The sequence below is a fragment of the Antedon mediterranea genome, chromosome 1 (genome assembly GCF_964355755.1).
Source record: "Antedon mediterranea chromosome 1, ecAntMedi1.1, whole genome shotgun sequence".
NCBI classification, from domain to species: Eukaryota; Metazoa; Echinodermata; class Crinoidea; order Comatulida; family Antedonidae; genus Antedon; species Antedon mediterranea.
This window is the reverse complement of record NC_092670.1, coordinates 38,963,163-38,989,704: the sequence shown is the minus strand read 5'-3', so window position 1 is coordinate 38,989,704 and position 26,542 is coordinate 38,963,163. Positions and strand designations below refer to the sequence as shown.

The following is a 26,542-nucleotide window of genomic DNA, read 5'->3' as shown; positions in this document are numbered from 1 at the left end:
GAAGAGTTAATTAATTTTAATTAATTTAATTTAAAAATGCCAGCATTTCAACTAAACAAGTGGCGTCAGCTCAGGCAAAGTAACGCCGCATTTAGCAGAAATCGCTCAGAAAAGATCGCGTTGTTTCTTTGATTGCGGTATTATATCATGTCATTATTCTTAATCTAGAATATCGGGCATTGTCGACAGGAATCACATTATGATTAATGTTCGTCTTTTAGTTAGGTTAGAGCATGTGAACTAGTTAGGCTGCATCTTGAGAACGAACGACGAGAAAACAACATTTGAAATGAAACGATTAGACAGAATTCTAGTGTTTATGTGCCTATCACAAGCAGTTGTCTTGGCCATAGGCCTAATTAAAACGCCATCTTCGTTAAATAATAAACTTATAGAGCGTCGTTGAATCATGGAGGTATAAAAATAGTTGAATGGTGTAAAAATGATAACAATTATCTGCGTTAGTACGAATACGGTAATGGTGTTACATAAAACGAACGTTTTATTAAGATACTATAGCTTTAAAAATAATGCAAAGCAAAATAGGCCTACCAAGGCCGCGGTAAAATTATAATCAAAGGGAATTGTGATAGCGCCATAGAGATAATATTAATGTATAGTGCATAGTATAAAAAAATTGCTTAATATATGCTTGCTCTGGTGCCTGATTAACTGGCAGCCAACAGTGAAAATAAATGTTAGACCGTCAGCAATTAACCTATTTCTGTTGTCAAGCATGCTATACTCACATCAGGTTCGGGAGAAATCGTTTAAATATAATATTTGTTAATGTGGGAGTTAGCTTTTGTACGCCCACTACACAACATAAGTTACTTTGACATTTGGCCATCTTATTGTACTCTTGTTGAATATATCACTTCGATCGTCGGTCGTTCATAAACATCATCTCAACATCATCATCTCCTCAACGTATTTGTTACCATCACCATCACCACCACCATCTCAACACCATTCATCTTCAACATCACCACCATCATTAACTCAACGTATTCGTTACCATCACCATAACCACCACCATCTCAACATCATTTTTCTTTACCATCAACATCATCTCACCATAATTCTTCCCAACCACCACCACAATTTCAACACCATTCTTCTTCACCACGACCATCATCATCTCAACGTATTTGTTACCATCACCATCATATCAACATCTATCGTTATCAATACCCTTATCGCACCCCCTAACATCTTTGTTCCATCATCATTTCAACATCTTCGTTCCATCATCATTTAAACATCTTCTTTCATCATTTATCTCTACATCTTCGTTCCTATACATCATAATCGGTAATCTGCCAGTGACAACACGATGATTTTATACTCCCGCTCCTGCAAAATAAATAAATAGTAACAAATTTCTGTAATTCACAAGAGTGAACCTTGAACTTTGAAGTATCAGAGCACTTTAAATAAACACTGATTTTGATGTATTGAAACATAACATATTTCCGATAGGAGTTTTACGACGTAGTATACACAACAGAATACAATCTCGATTTCTCTTATAATAGATGACTATAAAAATAAATTTGATCTCATCATCCATTAACACATGAGACTGACCTCCTACAAAATGATGCGCGGCTATGCCTTAGAACTAAAATGCTTGGTTCCCACTAGAGACGAAACGCAAGGACGTAAAGCAACGTAAGTGATTTGTCCATTAACAAGCGATGGATTATTTGAACAGTGGCTTGTTATTGGTCAACACGCTTGCGTTGCGCGCACGTCTTTGCGTTGCGTCTCTAGTGAAAACCACGTATACTATAACTACTAATACCTCTACAGTACGTACTCCTCCGACTTGACATGCACTGGAATACGAACAAAAAAATACAAATCAACATACACAATATATATTAATACATCTTTATTTCTTGAATATTCAATAAATCACACCTTAATCAGCACCACCCCCAGTAGGGGCAGAAGAAACACGCGAATGAAGTCTTCTGGTGGTACGTTCATCTTTTCATAACACCATCCTTTCGCACATATTTTAACGCTAAGGTTATCATAATAGTTTAGTTAATTGATTATCAATAAAGCTGGTATAAATAATTAAGGCAATATAGATAATATATTCTTTACAGATATATAAACAAATTGTATAAAACTAACAAATGCATCTAATCCATCTTAACAAAACCCGATGGTTCTGACATAACATGACAAACTGAAATGTATTTATTTTCAGTAAAGCTCCGTCCACACTATCAAACTTGATGTGAAAAAAAGATGTGATGTGACCATAATGGACATGATGACGTCATATCACTACCATATTTGGGCACATCCCTACCATAATGTGGGCCACATCACTACCATATTTGTCAAACTAGTTTGATAGTATAAACAGAGCTACACGGTAGCGTAAATCGACAATAGTATGCAAAATGTATTTAATTCTACGTAAACACCATGCCACTACAGTACAGTGATAAAGTATCAATATTCTGTATAAATATTAACAGTAAACAATTCCTTTTTTCCATTTTTTTATGAGAATATTTGTGTTTGTTATATTTTATTACGTATAAATAAATGCAGAAAAATTATAAATTCAGGAGTATGATATAAGGTCACTTTTTATAATAACTGACGTCACAAACTGAACAATATCTAATATACATTTGTTTTACATTGATAGGGCCTACATTTTAAAATAAATTCAATTCAACTAAACATTTATTCTTTCAATTGAAAACGATAACAACATAAAAAATGATTGCCCCTACGTTCAGAAATGACTACGGGACTTAACTTACCTTTACCATTAAATTAACAATATATGACTAATATACAACGACGACATTGATCAACTTCGTATTGATATTTACATTATGGTATTTTTAAACTTGTTCTAATTTCTCGTGTGATTGTTTTCTACGTAGTTTTTTCTTCCACATTTCGATGACTCTCTTGTTGAAGACGAGGGCGATGCAGACGAAGACACCCTGCAGGGACGAAAACGACACGAACACGATCGTCAACGCTAAGCTGAGTATCGTGGTTTCTTGTCGTATTATCACAATTGTGTTTGCCAGAATACCGAAGATCCAATACAAAGCAAACGCACAGAATATCTAGAAAAGACAAAATTGTAATCAAATGTAATTATACCGTCATTGAAAACACTAACAGTTTACGCGCGCGTAAACAAAATAAAATTTGCAATAATACCACAAACAGCGCAATAATGATGTATGTTAATTATGCACATACAATTTAGTTGCTGATGATAAAGTTGTGAAAGAGAGAATAATAATGATTTTTTTAATGAAAATTTAATAATTTGATAATTTGAAAGATCTGTCCATATTATCAAACTATAGTGTGATGTGCCTAGATATGGTAGTGATATGATGTCATCGTGTCCATATATGGACTTTTTTGTTTGTCACACCAGTTTGACAGAGCTTTACGCGCGTACAAACCATGATGTTGGTGGTACGCGTGCGCCCAACTGTTGACATTTTTACGCCCCTGCTTACCTTGACACTGAGAATGATTTCAAATCTGTGTCTCTTTTTCTTTGCTTCTGCCGATTGCTTTTCCGTGGCATATGACTTCTTCTTAATATTGATGATTATTATGACAAACATGATAGCATTTAAGAGCATCATAACAGAGATGGGCAAAATAAAAACCCATAGCTTAGCACCTCCAGATAAAAAACAGTCATAATATTCGTAGACGGCCACATCTTGTATTGATAAGTATTCTACAGCAATACAACCAGAAACAATTAACGAAGGGATGAGTGCTGAGTACACGCAATAATATATAAAAAACTTTTTCTGTACAGTTTTGGAAAATACTGGTTTCGGTTTTGTCGAAAGGAATATATTAAAACCGAGGCAGTTGATCCAGCAAAACGTACAGAGTAGGGTGAAGTGTTTAGCAATGGCGACCGCTCTACACGCAATTGGAATGGCTTTATCTATCAACAAAAACATGTATAGCACACAGCTGGTCAAGATTGAAAGTAGCAGAAGAATATTGATCCAGCCCGAGGTATTCCTCATTACCGGGAAAACGTAGAACGTTAACAGGGCTATTAAGATGCTGATGATGGACAAAATAGTGCCTATCAAAGTTATTACGTATGCCACGTCACTATACGCAGCTGTTACGCGCAGTTCAATTGATGGCGTTGTATCCATATTTGGTGATATGGGCGTTTCTGTGTAATTTTCAAATAACGTTGAATTATCTGTTGGTAATATGACGTCATAGCCACTAGTTTCAACGTTATCATCAGGGCCCTCTTCTGAATTAGTTGGGTAAACTCTGGTTAAACCTCCAGAAGAGTCGATAAAGATAGCAAAAGATGGTTTAGTAATACGATTTGAACTAAATACAAAAGGACAGGAGCTACCGTAATTAGTCGATGGATCAGAACATTTCTCACAATGTGGGTTAGAGGAGCAACCCGTAATCCCTTGGTATGCCAAACAAGCCTTGGATAATTCTTCACTTATTTCAACCTCACAGGCGTACCTAACACTCTGACATTTACTGTACGTCTTCAAAGTCGGCGGTAAAACATTCTGCTGATCTTCGTCCCTGATTGCTCTTTTTGCTTTCGGTGTCTTATTTTTTAGATCCTCGTCAGTAAGATTGGTTTTATTTCCTGCATCTACCATCTTTACAAACGGTATAATGTTTTTAGGTTCAACAAAATTGCATATTGCACATTCACGATTGCGATACACCAGTTCTGAACTGGAGTCGTAAACAAGATCATAGCCTCCATCCCCACACTTCGTAGCGCGGGAAAACATTTTGTCACAGGTCTGGATTGTTAGAATCTTGAACTGATAACAAAATGTATCTCTGCAATCCACCACAAGAGCATTACACGAAAATTCATCAAGATTTTCCTTTCTACTCATAATAAGATTTTCAATTTCCCGAAAAGTTGGTTTTAATGTTTCTAAATCCAATTTCTCCTCTTCGTTTGATTTGACAGCACCGAAGAATTCTAGCCAACTGTTAAGAGTATTAGTGGTAACCAGAGAAGGTGATGTCAATACAGATGTAGATGAAAGCCATATCTCATAATCAAGACAACATTCCTGATGTTTGATACAGAATTGATCACATTCGCAACTCCTGTCACGAGGATCAGAAAAGCAGGAATCATTGCCAGAAAATTCCACAGTTGTGTTGAAAAGTTCGATCTCAATAGAAACTGTAACAACAAGTTTAAATATTTGTTTATATAGTTGTAGAGGTAGAATGATTTTATGCAAACTAAAATACAAATGCATACGCGATTAGCTGACGTTCTTCTCCTTATTTGAGCCAGTTTTGAATAAATTTGTAATTTGAAAAGTCAAAGATGGCTCCAAAATGGAGAGAAGAAAACATTACAATAAAATACAATACAATTCCTAAATAAAAGACTAAAATAGTTAATATCCATCTATAGGACGTCAAGATATAATATTTAGCCTACTGGCCTAGTTTAAGCATAGAGATATTATCTCTATGGTTTAAGCTAATTACTTAGTATACTTAAATGTCTATACTTACCAATAATTACCGGATAAAGGGTCATAAAACATACAAGTAAGTCAACCAAATGTGCCATGCTTTAACGTAACGCTATCACTGAAAATAAGAACAAACAATTTACTTGAAATAAGGATATATGCAACAATGCAGCTAACAAAGATTCATGATTCAAGAAATGTTATTGGTCCATTTTAAAATGGAAATTCGATTTGCTTGGCATAATTAAGACAATAAAACTACAAAGAAAAATACTTCAATGGCTATGTTAAAATACTATTAAAATGCTGTTAAAAAACTACTAAAAATACAGGTTGCAAAAACGTCATAGTCTCTGTAAATACTGTAAATAATGTTACTGTAATAGTATAGTAGCACGCAGAAGGACAAAATGTTTATTCATGCCATTTAAACTAAGATAGAAAATGTACTTATATTTAACGGCTTTATTACAAACTGCGTCTTACTTTTACGATTAATTCTTACCTGTAACATTAGGTATAACCACTCTGTTAACTTGATGTTCATACTGACAGCATTAAACATCGAGTTCACTTATATACCTTGTTTGTTTATCCAAGGGCTTGCTACGACAGTTAATTTATCCTATCCAAGAGAGGGCTTGTACACGGTTTCATCCAATCCCTGCAGTGATCGATAGCTTGGCATCATACGTGCATTCATAATGATGGTTTACACGAATTCATGGAAAAACTACATCACTTTGTCAATAATTCAGCCTACACCATGAAAAACTCATCACTTCAGTATAAATAATGGAAACCGATTGATGGGCCAAGTCACGTAGTAAAGCTTGGTTCCCACTATAGAAGGACGTAGACGCAACGCAAGTCAGTTGACCAATGGCAAGCGACAGTACGAATGATCTATCGCTTGCGATTGGTCAAATCACTGTTTAACAACGCAACTCACGGACATATACGCAACGCAAGTGAATGGATCAATCAATGCGATTGGTCAAATCACTAATGATTGGTTCCCACTCAAAACGCAACACAAGGACGTAACGCAACACAAGGACCAATTACAAGCCATGGATTATTCGAACTGTCGCTTGTCATTGATCAACATGCTTGCGTTACGTTTACGTCCTTGCGTTGCGTCCTAGTAGGAACACAGCTTTACGTTGCGCTAACGTCCTTGCGTTGCGTCGCCAGGAACCAAGCATACGTTCATACAACACTAGGCATTATGCGTAGTAACTTAATTCTATACTGTTTTTTGCTAGAATGCGTAACTTATTATAACACATTTTAAGTTCAAAATATTGTTTGCCTAACGTTTTACCTTCAACAAGCACAAAATGACATCACTGAAATGTTAAAACATTCACATGGTAATTGCTTTGCAATTTAATTAAGTTCTACATTATATACGATACATCATCTCATGTTAATGACATTCCGACATTTGAATGTTTTCGTACTCTCAACAAACAACGCAGCGGCATATAAATGTATTATTCCTAATGTTTGTTTTTCTTTAACGATTGTTAAACATTCTGTAAATTGTATTGTATAGCATCGACATATTCTTTTTTACAAATTTCTTCATATCGTTTCAAAATTAACTAATTAATATTCAGTATATCACTGAGTGAGTTAGAATTTATTCTTTGACTGTTAATTAATAATATATAGAACAAGAAGAATGTACAATGTCCACATGCCAATGTCCACGTGCCAATGTCCACGTGCCAATGTCCACGTGCCAATGTCCACGTGCCAATGTCCACGTGCCAATGTCCACGTGCCAATGTCCACGTGCCAATGTCCACATGCCAATGTCCACATGCCAATGTCCACATGCCAATGTCCACATGCCAATGTCCACATGCCAATGTCCACATGCCAATGTCCACATGCCAATGGCAGTAGCAAAATCTACTTTATTTCCCAATCATGAATACGGGGAAACTACTTTTAAATTGTCATGAACCAATTTTTAGGATTGTTTACCATGGTTACAGAAAATATTATGAGATGCATTTCCACAGCAAACCTTTTAATAAATAAACTCCTCCACTGGGACAGAACACAATTTATTTTAGCAATTAGTAAGTTGGTTGAAGGGGCGTTCGACCTTCGCTGTTCTTGATGTTACATTTCAAATAATCAACATATCTACCGACCGAGAATTGTACGTGAGCTCCGACGCGTATAACTTGAATTCAAATATATTAAAGCATTTACCCGTCAATTTTAAATAGTTGGAACATCTGTAGATGCGATTAAAACTGAAATGTATATTATAATGACACAAAAAAACCAATATGGTTTTTTTAAACACTAACAAATTGTCAATGTTTATATACGTGAAAGGGTAGTTCCGGTTTAAAATGTTGTTTATTATAAAAAACAAACATTTAAGCTGTCTTCACTATCAATCTAGTTTGACAAAAAAGTGTGATGTTCCCAAATATGGTAGTGATATGACATCATCATGTCCATATAGGTACATCACATTTTTTTGTCACATAAAGTAGCCATAGCTTTACAACCACATTGATAACAACTCCACTTATTTTCCGACCAGAAGCAGAACGAGTATCGTGAATTTCGCGTTTTAAAAGTGGGGCTACATGACGTTTTGTGTTTCCGGAGTCCCCCTTTAGGTATATATTTCTGGTGATACTAATAAATTACACCAGAGTATACATTGAAGATGTTTTCCATTAGTGACCTCTAAACATATATGATACTTGGCTTTTACACCATCGGATGGACTGGCATGTGTGCTATGACATGTTAAAGTCGCATATAATATGTACGTGCACGCTCATCCATAACCTTTTTATAATGCCGGCGGCGGGTTTGTTTTTGCTCAGCAGTGTAAGCTTAGGTATAATGTGTTGATAGCAGACGTATGGCACAGCAGACGTATGGCACGCCAGGACGGACATAACTATCTCAAGTTGACCTTGCTCGTGTTATGTAGACATCGCTCGTGTTGAGTGTAAACTCAACTCGAGTGATGTCTCCATAACACGAGCGATGTGTAAAATTAACTCGAGCGATGTCTCCATAACACGAGCGATGTGTAAACTCAACTCGAGCGATGTCTCCATAACACGAGCGATGTGTAAAATTAACACGAGCGATGTCTACATAACACGAGCTAGGTCAACTTGTCATAGTTATGTCCGTCCTGGCGTGCCATACAGACGACACAAATATCAGGTGATGATGAATATGACGTGTGCTAACATCTTGTGTGATGAGCCGCCTTTTAAGCTCTGTCTTTACTATCAATCTAGTTAGGCACATCATACTTTTTTGTCAAACTAGTTTGATAGTGTGGACAGAGCTTTACACACGACGCAGATGCAATAGATAGTCTACAACTTTCCGTAGTTGTTGTAGTTGTTGTAGTACCCAAGCACGGTACCATCACACCACCAACATCTTAGCCATTTTGCGAACTCTGACGTGAAATGTAAAATAATGTAATTATCAATATTGGCCATTTGTGGGTTTCGGAAATAAAAATGAAGCTTTTTCCACCATACAGAGAGGTTTTTAATTTATTTAACGGGAATTGATAGCAATTCGTTTCACTGCGGCGCTTTAACAAGATTTTATGTAAATTGGTTTAAACCAATATCGCACAGAGAAACATTGTACATACAGATTACTATCTAAATAAAATATAAATTGTTCATATAATATTTATTCATATCTAAAAAATTGGATAAAAACTTACTTACCTGAAAAAAGTGTAATTCAACTTTCAAAGCAAAAATTAATAAAATTGGCTGCCAATGGTTTTTTGTTTTTGATAAATTGCTTATTTTGTCTTTTATAAGTGAAAATATTATTGAAAATGAAAGAAATACATGTTTATTTGAATTGAATAGTTTTGTTTTTCAACGATAAATGATTAACTACAAAATGGCCGTTTCAAAGTCTGATGTATTAATCTTTATTAAGTGTAGCGAAATAGGGTATTACCCTCCAAATTTGTAACAAATATGATTATATTATGAGTGATGATGGATTAATTATTATATTTTCCGATGGTGACGTCGTTAATTGAATTATCATTTAATAAAAGGTGAGTGATTATCATGAATTGAGTTAGGGAGTAGGCACAGTATATGATAATCATCGCAGTATTGTATTAACACAGCAAGTACAGTGATGATGTACTTTGGCAATCGATATCAAACAAAGATATAATTATAAACGACTTTTTTTTAATAGTTATTTCAATGCAAAGTACCACAGTTCCAAGGCGATCGGACCCAAAGACCCCTAAATAATCAACATACATGTAACTCATAATTAAGCTACCTAACCCTCTAAATATACTAAAACTAACCATCTAATTCTTCACTGAACAAAATCGATCGTCAACAATCTAGGCCTTAAAAACTACGTGCTCCCGGTCGTCTTGATAGTGCGTAGTCCCGATCGTCTTAATCGTCTGTGCTGCCGATTGTCTTAATCGTCCGTGCTACTGATCATCTTCATCGTCCGTGCTACTGATCGTCTTATCGTCCGTGCTCCCGATCGTCTGCATCGTCCGTGCTACTGATCATCTTCATCGTCCGTGCTACTGATCGTCTTATCGTCCGTGCTACCGATCGTCTGCATCGTCCGTGCTCCCGATCGTCTGCATCGTCCGTGCTCCCGATCGTCTTATCGTCCGTGCTCCCGATCGTCTGCATCGTCCGTGCTCCCGATCGTCTGCATCGTCTGTGCTCCCGATCGTCTGCATCGTCTGTGCTCCCGATCGTCTGCATCGTCTGTGCTCCCGATCGTCTGCATCGTCTGTGCTCCCGATCGTCTTATCGTCCGTGCTCCTGATCGTCTTATCGTCCGTGCTCCTGATCGTCTTAATCGTCCGTGCTACTGATCGTCTGCATCGTCCGTGCTGCCGATCGTCTGCATCGTCCGTGCTCCCAATCGTCTGCATCGTCCGTGCTCCCAATCGTCTTATCGTCCGTGCTGCCGATCGTCTTCATCGTCCGTGCTCCCGATCGTCTGCATCGTCCGTGCTCCCGATCGTCTGCATCGTCCGTGCTCCCGATCGTCTGCATCGTCCGTGCTCCCGATCGTCTTCATCGTCCGTTCTCCCGATCGTCTTCATCGTCCGTTCTCCCGATCGTCTTCATCGTGCGTGCTCTCGATCGTCTTAATCGTGCGTGCTCTCGATCGTCTTAATCGTGCGTGCTCTTGATCGTCTTAATCGTGCGTGCTCTCGATCGTCTTGACAGTGCGTAGTCCCGATCGTCATAATCGTGCTCCCGATCGTCTTGACAGTAGTGCGTAGTCCCGATCGTCATAATCGTGCTCCCGATCGTCTTGACAGTGCGTAGTCCCGATCGTCATAATCGTGCTCCCGATCGTCTTGACAGTGCGTAGTCCCGATCGTCATAATCGTGCTCTAGATCGTCTTGACAGTGCGTAGTCCCGATCGTCATAATCGTGCTCCCGATCGTCTTGATAGTGCGTAGTCCCAATCGTCTTAATCGTGCTCCCGATCGTCTAGATAGTACGTAGTCCCGATCGTCTTAATCGTGCGTGCCCTAGATCGTCTTAGTCGTCCGTGCTCCTGGTCGTATTGATCGTCCTTGGTCCCGTCGTCTTTTTTTCATGTCTTTCTCTGAAATTCAACAATCTGACTTAATCTAATTTAATCAACATACATCACACAGATGCAATATAGATTTAATAGAATTAATTACTCATTGTTTCATGTGTTTACCTTCCGGACATAAACTAATATTTAATAAATATTATATGCGATAGCTACCCAAGGGAAGATTACCCAACCGGATAATAACATTCTCCGTTATACGGAGGAAGACTGAAACCCAGAATGGGATTAACTGTGATACAATAGACGGCTTCCGGCTGTTGGACAAAATACTGGTCACTTAATAGAGGTAAAACATTATGAGAAGTGACATCATTATAATTTTACTTTGCTTGTACTTGTTGATGTTTGATGATGATATTGATAACAAGATAATTTGGCCGGAGACCGATATAGGTCTAGTATTTGATTATTGCTTACAACCATAAGGGTTCCATTCATTATGTTATCACGATCGAAATTAAGTTTTAATAAGACTAATATTGCGATAAATGAATCGTTTCGCAGATTTTCGACTGCAAAAGCTGTTTTTAGTCGAAAAAACATAAAACCACACAGCGTTTCAAATAATGTCTAGTGTTCAATATAGTAATCATTTTATAATTACAAATTAAACAGATAAATGTCGCCAGCTCTATCACGTGGATTTTTTTTTTACTTCATCAGTCATTGGCATTCGCTAGACTCATGTTATGTGTTCGGATTTGGTGCAGAGCCTTACTATTCGTCCTGTTTACTGTTCGCGTGACGTGTCAACCTCTGCTGTACTTTATTCGCTCAGCAGTTTAGTGATAAAGTGTCACAAGGTGTCACTCTTACTGTACTATTCGTCCCACTTTATGCCATTTGCTTAACTATTACTATTAGTCCCGTTTAATGATCGTGTGTCAACCTTTGTACTTATTCGTTTCGTTTAGTGCAGTGTTAATGTGTCGCCCTTTGCCTACTATTTGTCCCGTTTACCGCTAGTATGTCAACCTCTGATGCACTATTCGTCCCGTTTACTGTTCGTCTGTCAACCTCTGCTGTATTTATTCGCTACGTTTAATGCTAGTGTGTCGCCCTTTGCCTTACTAGTGTCACAGTATGTAGTTTGTCCCATGTAGTGCCCCTTGCTTTTCTATTCGTCCCGTTTACTGCTAGTGTCACAGTGTGTCACTCTTTGTTGTACTATTCGTCCCATTTAGTCCCCTTTGCTTTTCTATTCGTCCCGTTTACTGCTAGTATCACTCTTTGCTGTACTATTCGTCCCATTTAGTCCCCTTTGCTTTTCTATTCGTCCCGTTTACTGCTAGTATCACTCTTTGCTGTACTATTCGTCCCATTTAGTCCCCTTTGCTTTTCTATTCGTCCCGTTTACTGCTAGTATCACTCTTTGCTGTACTATTCATTCATTCATTTATTTATTTACACAAAGCAAAATTCAAAGTATGTTGAAAAAATATGAATCAAATTAATAGTTAATGCCTTGTATCTGGAGAAACTCAAATAAGCTCAGAGAGCTTTAAGATAGGTTCCACCAGGAAAAAAGTTGTTATAATATAATAATAATATATACAGTTTGGATCAATGTTCATAGACAGAGACAAACAGGGTTACAGACGGTACATACACCATACGCCAGAGACCAAGAATGTACGAAGACTATTCGTCCCGTTTAATGATCGTGTGTCAACTTCTGTACCTATTCGTTCCGTTTAGTGCTAGTGTGTCGCCCTTTGCCCAACTCTTAGTCCCGTTAACCGCTAGTGTGTCAACCTCTCTGCTGTATTATTCGTCCCGTTTACCGCTAGTGTATAAACCTCTGCTGTACTATTCGCAGTGCAATATACCCTCACAAGTTTAAATGCATATTTCATCATTTTGAACTTTATTCAAAGAAACGATAAACAAAAAGTCTGCTTAAACGATTAAATTAAGTTGCACGTAGATGTCATATCATTAGCATTGTTACCTCACTTTTAATGAAGTCGTATATAGGACAGTTGTAATAATCAGCATTAATATCATCCTGGTTTTAAGCAATATGATACTTTCATGTGTTGCCTATTTAATATTGGATATTGGATTGCGATTCCCATTTCGTCTGACACCACGAATAAACGTAACGTGAAACATACACTTATAGTAATTGTAATGATAAAATGATAAATGATAATATAAATAATAGTTCAAAAACAATTTATACAGGAAAGAAATTGTAAATAAAGTTTTAATTACAGAGAGACATTGTTATGTCGATGCACAGATATTTAAAGCTTTCAAACTGTATGTGACACAATAAAAATGGACATGATGATGTCATATCACTACCAAATTTAGGCACACCACACTTTTTGATAGTGTAGACAGAGCTTAAGACAGGGTGAACACCTTCCACCTCAGTTTTGTTGTCTAAGAAGGTGGTTACAACTAGTCTCTTTTCTTTATACACACTTAATAGGCCTATTAAAGGCTATACAAACGTATGGTCTATTCGACAGTTGTACTAATGGCTGACATTCCCTTGGGATTTTGTAAATGTCATCAATTGGGAAAAAACGATGCAGTTCACGTGACTAACTTGCATCTATTTCTTCATGTTATAAATTGAACCGCTGCAGTGCAGTGTTGTCTTACATCAAGTGGTATGATACTCATCGGTGTAGTGTGGGAAAACATGGGGGTTTTTAGGGGTTAATTCTATGGGATGTGTGGGGAGAGGTTTACACAAAAAAACGTTATGCGCGGCTCGGCTCTATAGTGACATCGAATCGACTTAATGTTCATAAAAGGTAACATACAAAATCGAAACGCCGACTGGCGCCGTGGACAATACTCAAGAAGTATAATAACAGAGACTTGGGCAAAGTCTAGTGTGCCTTCTGTCTTCCATTCTGAGCCACCAAATATTTAAAGATATATTGTCCCCGGCCTTAAACATTGTTTTTTCCCCAATTCTTTTTTAATATGCCATTTTAATGTAACGTAAAAGTTATTCATTTTGACCAAAAACTGGATCGAAAAAAAAAAATGATTTAGCTAAACAAATTTAATTTTAAGCAAACAATACTTACATTGTCTTAAGATAATGGTTTGTGGTTAAAATTAACCGTTTCCTTTGTCGAGAAATCAATATTTTTTTTACAGAAGTGAATAACTTGATTTAAAAAAGTCTGATTTTATTTTGGGGACAATACATCTTTAATGAATAGTCAGTGAGTAGTTTTTGCTGAAAAATTAAGGTCTTCCCTCACTCCACATATTTTTTCGCATAATGCGTGATTATGTTAACCAAATTAATTACATTTGTTATCGTGTAGAATAAATCACATTAGATGAAAAGTGTCATTTTCCAATCTTAAATAATTCCAAATTACGAGAGCTTGAAATTGAAATATTATCTGAAAACAGCGTACATTACAACAATACATGTTGAGATTAAGTCACAATTACACAGAGAGACGAATAATACACGCGCGCGTCAGTAAGCCACGTGTGGTATGTAGTCATGTGACATATTTTTGTAATAGTTTGCTCTACTTGGCATATTGAATATAATCAAAGAACTTATAACACAAGAATCTCCTGTTCGTCCGAAGCGCGTAACAATTTCGAAAGGCATTGTGGGATAGAATAGAGCTATGGGTGGCGCCATTGTGAGCCATGGAGTTGGGCGCCCGCATCAAATTAGAAAGTCAAAATCATAGAGGGATCTGCTAATAGCCTACTCTAGGGGTGGGGGGGGGGGGGGGGTAGAGTAATTGACTTCCTAGTTTGGAGGGGGCGCTGCTCCATGCTTTGAAATGGCGTCGCCCAGTTTGACCTTTTAACCCTGTACTTCCGATACTGTGTTTTGAATGCAAATTGAAGAACAGGAGATTCTTGTGTTATAAGTTCTTTGATATAATAATAATATTGAATATAATCACAAAAACAAATTCCGAATATAATTAACTGGAAAACTATTATTAATTGGTTCAACAAAAAAGTAATAATTTTCTAGTGAATTCAAATTTTTTAAATTGAAAACACTATTGATTTGGACTTAATATTAAAGAATTTTGATATAAAAAAAATTGCCTGTAGATATTATGTAAATATCAGGAATCATTAGCCCAGTCGTTCAACTGAGCGAATCGGCTTGAAATAAGACGATCATTAGAATTCTCATAATCTGTATTGCGTTTACTAATCTCTACTGGAAGCCCCGGAGGTAACATTTACTATACTATAATTATTACTAACAAACACAACGAAATAAGAAATGGAAAAAAAAAGTTTTATTGGAGATAAATCAAATATAGTACGATTCTCTGACAGGGTAATTTCTAAGATTAAACGTTAAGATTAAATAGTTCCAAAGTATGTATTTCATCTTTTAATGAATCGACCTAAATAAAGATATGAGATTTTGTAAATATCCCAGAGTAGGTTCTAAGATTGTATGCCATTCATTAAGAAAGTTAGCCATTGAGATTGAATATCAGGGTGTCATTTCAACTCGTTAGCGCAGGGTTCTCTCAGGACATTGCGGCGCCCGCGGGTATCGGAGTGTCATTTCAACTCGTTAGCGCAGGGTTCTCTCAGGACATTGCGGCGCCCGCGGGTATCGGAGTGTCATTTCAACTCGTTAGCGCAGGGTTCTCTCAGGACATTGCGGCGCCCGCGGGTTGAATTGGCCCGCGGTATATTTCATGGCTTGCGAAGAGACTACTACAACATAACTAACTAAACAAGTATAACAACTAAACATAAATACAAGTAAATGTTAAAAAATGCGGTTAATAATGGGAACGTGTACACTCGACCTACGGTTTATAGTCGATATTGAAAATCCGAGAAGACTCGTTTTACCACCAGAAACAAGGAGCGAGTGAACCCTTGCCGATGTTATGACAAGGTAGGCGCGGACCTAATTACGGTTCCACTATTGTTTATAATATTGACCGCCGAATACTAATAATACATGCTCAGTTGTTTACGACTACACTAATCAAGGTAGAGGGCGGATGACCCAGAAGTTACCAGAGACTATAGCGATAATATAAAGCCAATCTAATACCTCGATGGCAGGAAAGCATTTTCAGGGAGCACATACAGTAATATGAATAATGCATTATATGAAGAATTATAGGGGGCGCTAGCATAGACATAGGACTTGTATACTCTTTACACATCGATAATTCACCGTCAAAAATATAAGAAAACGTTGAAAATAGTTTGTTGCTCCTATACTTTACATGCATTAATGCAGACAATGTTGACACAATTTGCCGGAGTGTGGATCACATGACTTTAACACAATGTCGTAACTCTTTATAGTATATGGCTTTGAATAGGACCTGTTATGCCAGCAGTTTTCTGTAAACCGGTTCTAAATTGTTCAACGTGTGAAACTGAAGCCCTCGGTTCAAAACCAAATCTATGGAACGCCTCCTCTGCCTTCAGTTCACAATGGTCATGCAGTACACACCAATCGTCATGCAGTACACACCAATGGTCATGCAGTACACACCAATGGTCATGCAGTACACACCAATGGTCATGCAGTACACACCAATCGTCGTTCACATTTATCATGCAGTACACACCAATGGTCATGCAGTACACACCAATGGTCATGCAGTACACACCAATCGTTATGCAGTACACACCAAACATCATGCAGTACACACCAATCGTCATGCAGTACACACCAAACATCATGCAGTACACACCAATGGTCATGCAGTACACACCAATTGTCATGCAGTACACACCAATCGTCATGCAGTACACACCAATCGTCATGCAGTGAAATATTGCGTAATTTATACCGCCACCTATCGACAAAATCGAATATCACGTGACGTTTATTAGACGGCTGTAAAACTAGGCCATCGTCTCTAAGATTTCTTTTATGTTTGACATACTGTACTTATTTTAACCGCTACACATCTCTGTGAATGCTCTGTTTTTTATATATACAATAATTTATTATGCGAGACACAGGCGCGGCTAGGAGGTCATTGCAATTATTGAATTCCATAAAAGAAGTTTAAATAGTCTTAGTTTTACAGCCGTCTAATAAACCTCACGTGATATTCGATTTTGGCGATAGGTGGCGGTATAAATTACGCAATATTTGACTGCATGACGATTGGTGTGTACTGCATGACGATTGGTGTGTACTGCATGACAATTGGTGTGTACTGCATAATGTTTGGTGTGTACTGCATGACGATTGGTGTGTACTGCATGACAATTGGTGTGTACTGCATGACCATTGGTGTGTACTGCATGACGATTGGTGTGTACTGCATGACGATTGGTGTGTACTGCATGATGTTTGGTGTGTACTGCATGACGATTGGTGTGTACTGCATGACGATTGGTGTGTACTGCATGACGATTGGTGTGTACTGCATGACCATTGGTGTGTACTGCATGACGATTGGTGTGTACTGCATGACGATTGGTGTGTACTGCATAATAAATGTGAACTGAAGGCAGAGGAGGCGTTCCATACAAATCTACCTACCGTATTTATTAGGTAGATAGATATGGAACGCCTCCTCTGCCTTCAGTTCACATTTATCATGCAGTACACACCAATCGACGTATGTGGACAGGCTGGAACAATATTTTGTGGCATTAGATATCAATGACGGAGGTAAGAAAAGAGCGATATTATTGAGTAGTTTAGGAGAGACTGGATACACAACGATACGAGATTTGTGTTTTCCTGATAAACCAAGTACAAAATCGTACGATACGCTCACAATCGTGTGATTGGTGTGTAGATGTAGTATATGCACGCGCACATATATATATGCGTACTGCGCATATGGTCTGACGAGGGTTAGCCTACAAAACGTTCTATACTATTGCTCATGACTACTAGTTGGTTTCATTAAATACGTTCATTATTATACTCATCTCAACGTACTTATTAATTTGTCTACGACGATACACGACACTGGCGACGAGGATACAGGCACATTTACATAGAGAGAAACGGAAGTATAATAATATTATAAAACTAGGCCTAGGCTAGCAGTTTTTGATTTTCCAACAACGGCAACCGTAACCAAGGAACCGCACAGGCTAATAACGATTCTGAGCGCCCTGAACGTACAGAGCGAAGCGCGGTAATGGCAGCGGCTAATACCAGAATTCTATTCGAGGAATTCAACGTCCAGGATGGAGACATAGATACGTATGTGGACAGGCTGGAACAATATTTTGTGGCATTAGATATCAATGACGGAGGTAAGAAAAGAGCGATATTATTGAGTAGTTTAGGAGAGACTGGATACACAACGATACGAGATTTGTGTTTTCCTGATAAACCAAGTACAAAATCGTACGATACGCTCACAACCAAGCTCAAAGAGCATTACAAACCTACTCGAATAACGATTTCTGAACGATTTATATTCAGAAATGTAAAACAGACACCGGGACAGACTATTTCTCAATTTGTATCCCATCTAAAGAAAAAGGCGATACATTGTGGTTTTGAAGGAGAGGCATTGGAAAACGCACTGCGTGATCAGTTCGTATGTGGACTAATAAGTCAGAGCATCCAAAAGAAATTATTGACAAAGAACCATACGTTCAAGGAAGCAACAGACATAGCCATAGCCTCGGAGGCAGCAACAGCGAATATGAAAAGTATGTCGCACGATGTGGACAAGCCAATCAACCACGTTACGTCTAACAGCAGGAAGTCTACGAAAACGTATCAAGCGTCAAAACAAACACGAACGCAGAAATGTGACCGCTGTGGTATGAACAATCATACAAGAGATACGTGTAAATACAAAAACGCTACATGCTTTAAATGCAACAAACAAGGACACCTAAAATCAGAATGCAGGCAGTCGAGTAAATCAACAAAACAATATAAACCTAAATCCATCAAGCAAGTAGAAGCACCGGATTACGACGAAGGTAATGACGATTTTGTAGATACAATGTTTTGCGTAGGCATTAAGCAGGACAATTCGGTACCACCAATAACGGTACAGATGCGAGTTGATGATATAGATATTGATTTTGAAGTAGATACGGGCGCAGCAGTATCGATAATTAGCTTTGACGATTACGAAAGCAAGCTTAGCCATCTACCATTAAAGTCAGTAAAACGTACACTTCACGCATACACAGGTACTAAGCTCGATATAGCAGGAGAAATTAAAGTCACCGTGAACTATAGGGGCCAGAGTAACGTTCTCCCACTGATAGTAGTGAGAACACAGCGACGAAACTCACCAACCTTGCTTGGAAGAACCTGGTTAGAAGTGATTAAGTTGGACTGGAAGTCATTATTTCCACCATCGCTTGCTCAGAATTCGGTAGAAATAGATAACGATGTCGGTCAGTCATTCAAACGGAAGTTCCCAGAAGTTTTCCGAACGGAATTAGGTACGGTTCAGGGACACAAAGCGACATTACATCTAAAAGTGAACGCAATCCCAAAATTCTGCAAAGCTCGAAATGTTCCATTTGCGCTACGCTCCGCAGTTGAGGTAGAGTTAGACAGAATGCAAAACGAAGGAGTTATTTATCCGGTAGACTTTAGTCAGTGGGCAACCCCATTGGTATGTATTCCAAAGGCCGATGGCAGGGTACGTGTCTGCGGAGATTATAAAGTAACAGTCAACCCGAGTTTAAATTGCGACCAATATCCAATTCCGACCCCAGAGGAAGTTTTCACCAAGTTGGGAGGTGGAAAGCGATTCTCTAAGATTGATTTGAAATGTGCGTACCAGCAGTTAGTACTGGAAGACGAGGCGCAAGAGTTGGTAACGATCAACACGCACCGCGGATTATATCGATACACGAGGTTACCGTTTGGTATTTCGTCCAGTCCAGCCATATGGCAGCGATTCATAGAACAGGTGATAGCAGGACTTAAAGGAACATGTGCGATCATGGACGATGTTCTTGTTACAGGTGCGTCTGATAAAGAGCATATTAGTAATCTTGAGAAACTATTTGAGAGATTTAACAAGTATGGTCTCAGAGTGAAAGCTGAGAAATGCGCGTTTGTACAAAAGGAAGTAGTCTACATGGGACGTAAGCTATCAGCAGCAGGAATTCAACCGACAAACGATAAAGTGAAAGCCATCAAGGATGCACGAGCACCACAGAATGCAACAGAACTAAGATCCTGGCTAGGACTAGTTAACTATCACGCGTCATTTATTCCACGATTATCGACGATGATACATCCTTTGAATGAGCTGTTGGGAAGCAAACCATGGTCATGGACTGTCGACTGTAGTAAAGCGTTTAACGCGGTAAAGCGAATTATTAGCGAAGACATGATGTTGACGCATTATGACCCATTAAAACCACTGGAACTATACACGGACGCATCACCATACGGAGTTGGCGCAGTCATTTGCCACGTAAACGAGAACAATATCAAAACACCGATCGCGTACGCATCGCGAAGCCTGCATAAACACGAAAAGGGTTATGCACAACTAGACAAGGAAGCCCTAAGCATCATGTTTGGACTTCAAAGGTTTAGAACATACTTATACGGACGGAAATTCACGATAAGAACTGATCATAAGCCACTTGAACGCATTCTAGGACCTAAATCAGCTATTCCGACACTGGCCGCACAGAGATTACAGCGATGGGCAATCGTACTGTCAGCGTTCGAATACGATTTAAAGTTCATTCCTGGAAAACAGAACGTAATTGCCGACGCACTCTCACGTCTCCCAATGCCATACGAAGGACGGGAAGACGATGCAGTATATAACATAGCGGGGCATACATTAGACAATTTGCCAGTCACGAGTACGAACGTACAACAGCATACCAGGAAAGACCCGCTATTGAGCAAAGTGTTATACATGGTACAGACAGGTTTATGGCAGTCAGAAAACGACGACGATCTAAAACCATTCCTACACCGAAGAGACGAATTGAGTGTAGAACAGGACTGTTTGCTGTGGGGATACAGGGTAGTGATTCCACCGAAACTCAGAGGGGCAGTTCTGGAGGAGCTTCATTGTGCTCACCCCGGAATCGTGCGTATGAAAGAGATTGCGCGAAGTCATGTCTGGTGGCCCCAGATAGATTCCGACATTGAAGCAGTGTCAAGCATGTCACCAAACACAAAATGGACCAAGCGTAGCACCAATGATGCCCTGGATCTGGCCAAATCAGCCTTGGACACGAATACATATTGACTATGCGCAGAAAGATAAACGAGATTATCTAGTAGTGGTTGACTCATATTCGAAATGGCCAGAAGTCGTTCAGATGAACAGTACGACGAGTGCAGCGACCATCAAAGCGATGAGAGAGTTGTTCAGTAGATACGGATTGCCTGTTCAACTTGTAAGCGATAATGGACCTCAATTTGTTAGCGACGAATTTGAATTCTTCTTAAAGCAAAACGGGGTGAAACATGTAAAGGTTGCACCTTATCACGCCGCAAGCAACGGAGCAGCAGAACGAATGGTTCAATCTTTCAAAAGATCGTTAGCGGCAAGCCGAGCTAATGGGAAGGATTTCCAACAATGTTTGGACAGATTTCTTTTATCGTATCGCACAACAAAACACGCAACTACGGGACAAACGCCAGCGAAGTTATTCATGGGCCGTGAGTTAAGAACGCGAGTATCACTTTTACATCCCAGTACAGAAAACAAGGTACTTAACAAGCAGAGTGATCAGAAGCTTCATCACGACAAAACGAAAGATCTACGAGAATTTTACCCAGGTGAAATGGTATTAGTGAAAGATTTCCGACAAGAGGGAAAGTGGTGGCCAGGTACCGTGATAGAACGTACCGCTCCAAAATCATACGTAATTAGTGTTGAGGATGGCCGAGTGTGGAAAAGACACATTGACCAGTTGAAAGCGACAGACGCGGACGCTTACGCGAGTAAAACCCCTACTTCACATAGCGAGTTGGAACACAAGATTAAACAGACAGTACCAATAACGATTGCGAGCGAAACGATTGCGAACAAAGAGCAAACATCCACCAACCAACCGGTTGAAGAGGAACATAGATTGTCTTCATCGACTGAGGTTATTCCACGACGCTCCACGCGACTTCGAAGGAAGCCAACACGACTTATCGAAGAGATATAGAACTTGTGAACAATGTTATTATTATGAACGTTAAAGTTATGTTGTTCATGTTTTTACACAAAATTATAATGGTGAGAATTACTCACATTTGTTAATTATTATGAGGAACCAAATAAGAACTATCTGGAACTATAGAAGCAGTAATTTAATCACGATGATTAACCTATTTGATTAACAAAATAATTAACGAAAGTTTATTGTGCTTATTGATATAATGTTAACGTTAAAATAAGAAAGGAGGAGTGTAGTATATGCACGCGCACATATATATATGCGTACTGCGCATATGGTCTGACGAGGGTTAGCCTACAAAACGTTCTATACTATTGCTCATGACTACTAGTTGGTTTCATTAAATACGTTCATTATTATACTCATCTCAACGTACTTATTAATTTGTCTACGACGATACACGACACAGTACACACCAATGGTCATGCAGTACACATCAATCGTCATGCAGTACACACCAATGGTCATGCAGTACACACCAATTGTCATGCAGTACACACCAATCGTCGTTCACATTTATCATGCAGTACACACCAATCGTCATGCAGTACACACCAATCGTCATGCAGTACACACCAAACATCATGCAGTACACACCAATCGTCATGCAGTACACACCAATCGTCATGCAGTCAAATATTGCGTAATTTATACCGCCACCTATCGACAAAATCGAATATCACGTGAGGTTTATTAGACGGCTGTAAAACTAAGACTATTTAAACTTCTTTTATGGAATTCAATAATTGCAATGGCCTCCTAGCCGCGCCCGTGTCTCGCATAATAAATTATTGTATATATAAAAAAACAGAGCATTCACAGAGATGTGTAGCGGTTAAAATAAGTACAGTATGTCAAACATAAAAGAAATCTTAGAGTCGATGGCCTAGTTTTACAGCCGTCTAATAAACGTCACGTGATATTCGATTTTGTCGATAGGTGGCGGTATAAATTACGCAATATTTCACTGCATGACGATTGGTGTGTACTGCATGACGATTGGTGTGTACTGCATGACAATTGGTGTGTACTGCATGACCATTGGTGTGTACTGCATGATGTTTGGTGTGTACTGCATGACGATTGGTGTGTACTGCATGATGTTTGGTGTGTACTGCATGACGATTGGTGTGTACTGCATGACCATTGGTGTGTACTGCATGACGATTGGTGTGTACTGCATGACCATTGGTGTGTACTGCATGATAAATGTGAACGACGATTGGTGTGTACTGCATGACCATTGGTGTGTACTGCATGACCATTGGTGTGTACTGCATGACCATTGGTGTGTACTGCATGACGATTGGTGTGTACTGCATGACCATTGTGAACTGAAGGCAGAGGAGGCGTTCCATAGATAGAGATTATTTAGACTCGGAAATATCATATCTTGAAATCTCTCGGATTTCGTCCCAAAGAGATAGTCTTTGGGACGAAATTTACGCTCCTGTTTTCACTGGTTAAGTAAAATTTATTTTATATTCTTTTAAATTGTTTAAATAAATGCTTATATAATACACATTATAGAGATAGAATAATAATTACCAGATATTTATTGCTGTCAATAAATGATGACGACACATAACTTAATAGCTCTCAGTAAAACACCTGCAAACGGAACCCGATTTTAGTGTCGATATAGAGGGCGCACTAACTTTCGTGACAGGAGGAGCAGAGCCATATATATAAAGAGTTACGACATTGAAAATTAGAAGCCATTTTTGTGTCAAAGAATTCGCACGCTGAGGGCGCGCGCGTCTCTTTTGTATAGCGTTTTCCTGTAGTTCCATGCATTATTTTTAGATTTTGTTGTCAATGAAATAACGCTTAGATTCCGTTTTTATTTTAGTAAATAATGTTATTAATGGTATTAATTTGGTAACATATATATATTGTGTCTATAATAACAAAAGAATAAATGGTAGGGCCTACATGCAAGTCAGGATACATCAAAGCATGAACCAATACAAAAAACACACAAATTCACCCCTCTTTTTATACAGTATATGGCTCTCTGTGTGTTTTTGACACAAACTTTCAGAGACTCGTTCATCATTTCATTTGTAATAATTTGCCTTTATTATTTTAATATTGTTCATACCTATTCAATATATTAACAAATATATCCACGACACTTTATTATTTTATTTAGTCATCAAAGCATGCATTATGAATTGAAAATATTACATAATTGTTATTAATGGGACGTAGTTATGGTATGTTTCGTTCCAAAATCAATCAATCGAACTTTATAATGTACTAGCGTACGCGCGCGCAATATTCTTTGGCGCAAGTGGTTCTGTACGCTGTGCACGTCGATATTCCACCGTAAAATGTGCAATTACATTTTTTTTTATATAAGAAAAAGTTTAAAGTAATTTCTTGCTCCTATACTTTACATGCATTAACGGAGACAAGTTTGACACAAATTGATCTGCATATCACGTGACTTAAATCCAATGTCGTAACTCTTTATAATATATGGCTCTGCGTGACAGGAAAATCTTTAAAATACAGATTTTAGATGTTGAAAAGTGTCGAGCGACCTCAATTTGTGAATTCGAACCTCGTAGTCTAGCACTTCAATGTTCCATACGATCTTGATGAAGAAGGATCCATACATACATAAATACATATCATATTATCGTAATTTTTAAATGTTAAACTATTATTTTGATTTAAAATTTTGTTCTAAGAAATTCTCATACATGTCGTCACATGATTCAATTTATGATTTAATATTCCAAATTTGGTATTGGTTCATGATGAAAATTGGAAAGTCAATTTTGACAATATCAATTAAACGTAAAATTCATATACTGCGTATATACAAAAACAGCACATGGGTCTATATTTAAGATGATGAAAACAGACAAACAGGTCGTATACTTAAGAAGTATAATTTCGAAAAGGAAACATAATATTCTAATTTTTTAAGAGTATTATTAGCAATCAGCAGACGTCACCGATCATCACGAAAGGGATGATAACCAGCATTAGTCGGTCTCCAGTCTGCTTTAAATAACTAGAAGTCGTGTAGGTTCGCAAGTTATTCGTTTTAGCACTACCTTTAAATCGAAAGCAATTCCGCACTAGTATCTGCAGGGAACTCCCTGGTATCTGTATCACAGATAGTGTTGGAGATTCGAAGAGCGAAATTGTATAACGCCCTTTAGTGTATCTCTGCAAATTGAATTGTTGATTTCATATCACGTGTCACGCTAGGCTCTGTGTAAACTTTTTGAGCATGGCGAAGCTGGTTTCCAGCCTGTATAGTGCGCCGGAATGTCTAATATACAAATAATGAATGTTTATGAGTGTAATGGTACAAATAATGGCACGAGGTGAATGATGAAAGGTTATATCAACGAGGCAAAGCCGAGTTGATATAACCTTTCATCATTCACCAAGTGCCATTATTTGTACCATTACACGAATAAAAAACATTCATTATTTGTTTTATATAACATCTAAATAAATTCTAGTTATTTGAATCAAATAAAAGGTAGCCCTAGCCAAAGCTTACTACATTTCATTCACACACATTTGATTAAAAACAGTAACATTTGGTTTTTAATAATGTTATATTAAATGTTATATTTATATGGATTTCGTAAACACACCTACTTTTGTGTTAATTATGTCAACAAACGACCAAACAATCCTAGGCCTAGCAAGGCTAAAACGCCTAGGCTAGGCCTAGCCTAAATACTAGCATGGCCTAGGCTAGGTCTAGTAGCCTAGTACTAGCTTGGCTGAAAGGCAAAACTTCGACAGACAATTGGAACTTATCTAAGCTAATTATGGTTTTTCCAACAATTCCACGTCTTGTAGGGATGTCCCCATTAATTAATCAAAATCCTAAAAACGATCTAAAGCTAATTTAAATGCCTTTTTGAATGAAATTAGTACATAATGTCCAAATCGTACACAAATATCTGCTGCTGTTGCATATCTCGCGGTGGTGTTTACAAATGAAACTGAGACCAGACGACAGGTGGCACTGTTGTATTTCACAGTACATAGCCATAATTTATAATATAGGATAATTTGTGTACTAGATTTTTTTTCATCCGCGAGACGTTTTTTTTTTCGTACACAAAAATGTTTCAAAAAGTACTATTAAACGATCGTTTAATAGTGCGTACTATTGCACGCCATGTGACCCACAATCGTCCAATCAAATGACAGGAATTTATTTAGGTGTTATATAATACTATTTATTAACTAACTACGAATTACTAACTACTATAACTACTGTACTTAC

General features: G+C 38.1%; 2 protein-coding genes across 2 annotated transcripts in view; both read right to left on the bottom strand.

Annotated features, from left to right (window-relative positions):
• LOC140039194 (lipid droplet-associated hydrolase-like) overlaps positions 1–26,542 on the bottom strand; it is a 251,811-nt gene that overhangs the window by 44,916 nt on the left and 180,353 nt on the right. The gene's annotated exons all lie outside the window — the stretch shown is intronic.
• Positions 1,885–6,137, bottom strand: LOC140058860 (uncharacterized). The gene is made up of 4 exons (XM_072104663.1): positions 6,034–6,137; positions 5,569–5,646; positions 3,522–5,224; positions 1,885–3,113 (listed from the first exon to the last, which is right to left on the bottom strand). The coding sequence occupies exons 2-4, from the start codon at positions 5,624–5,626 to the stop codon at positions 2,880–2,882; spliced, it is 1,995 nt and encodes a 664-aa protein (XP_071960764.1). The 5' UTR covers positions 5,627–5,646; positions 6,034–6,137; the 3' UTR covers positions 1,885–2,879.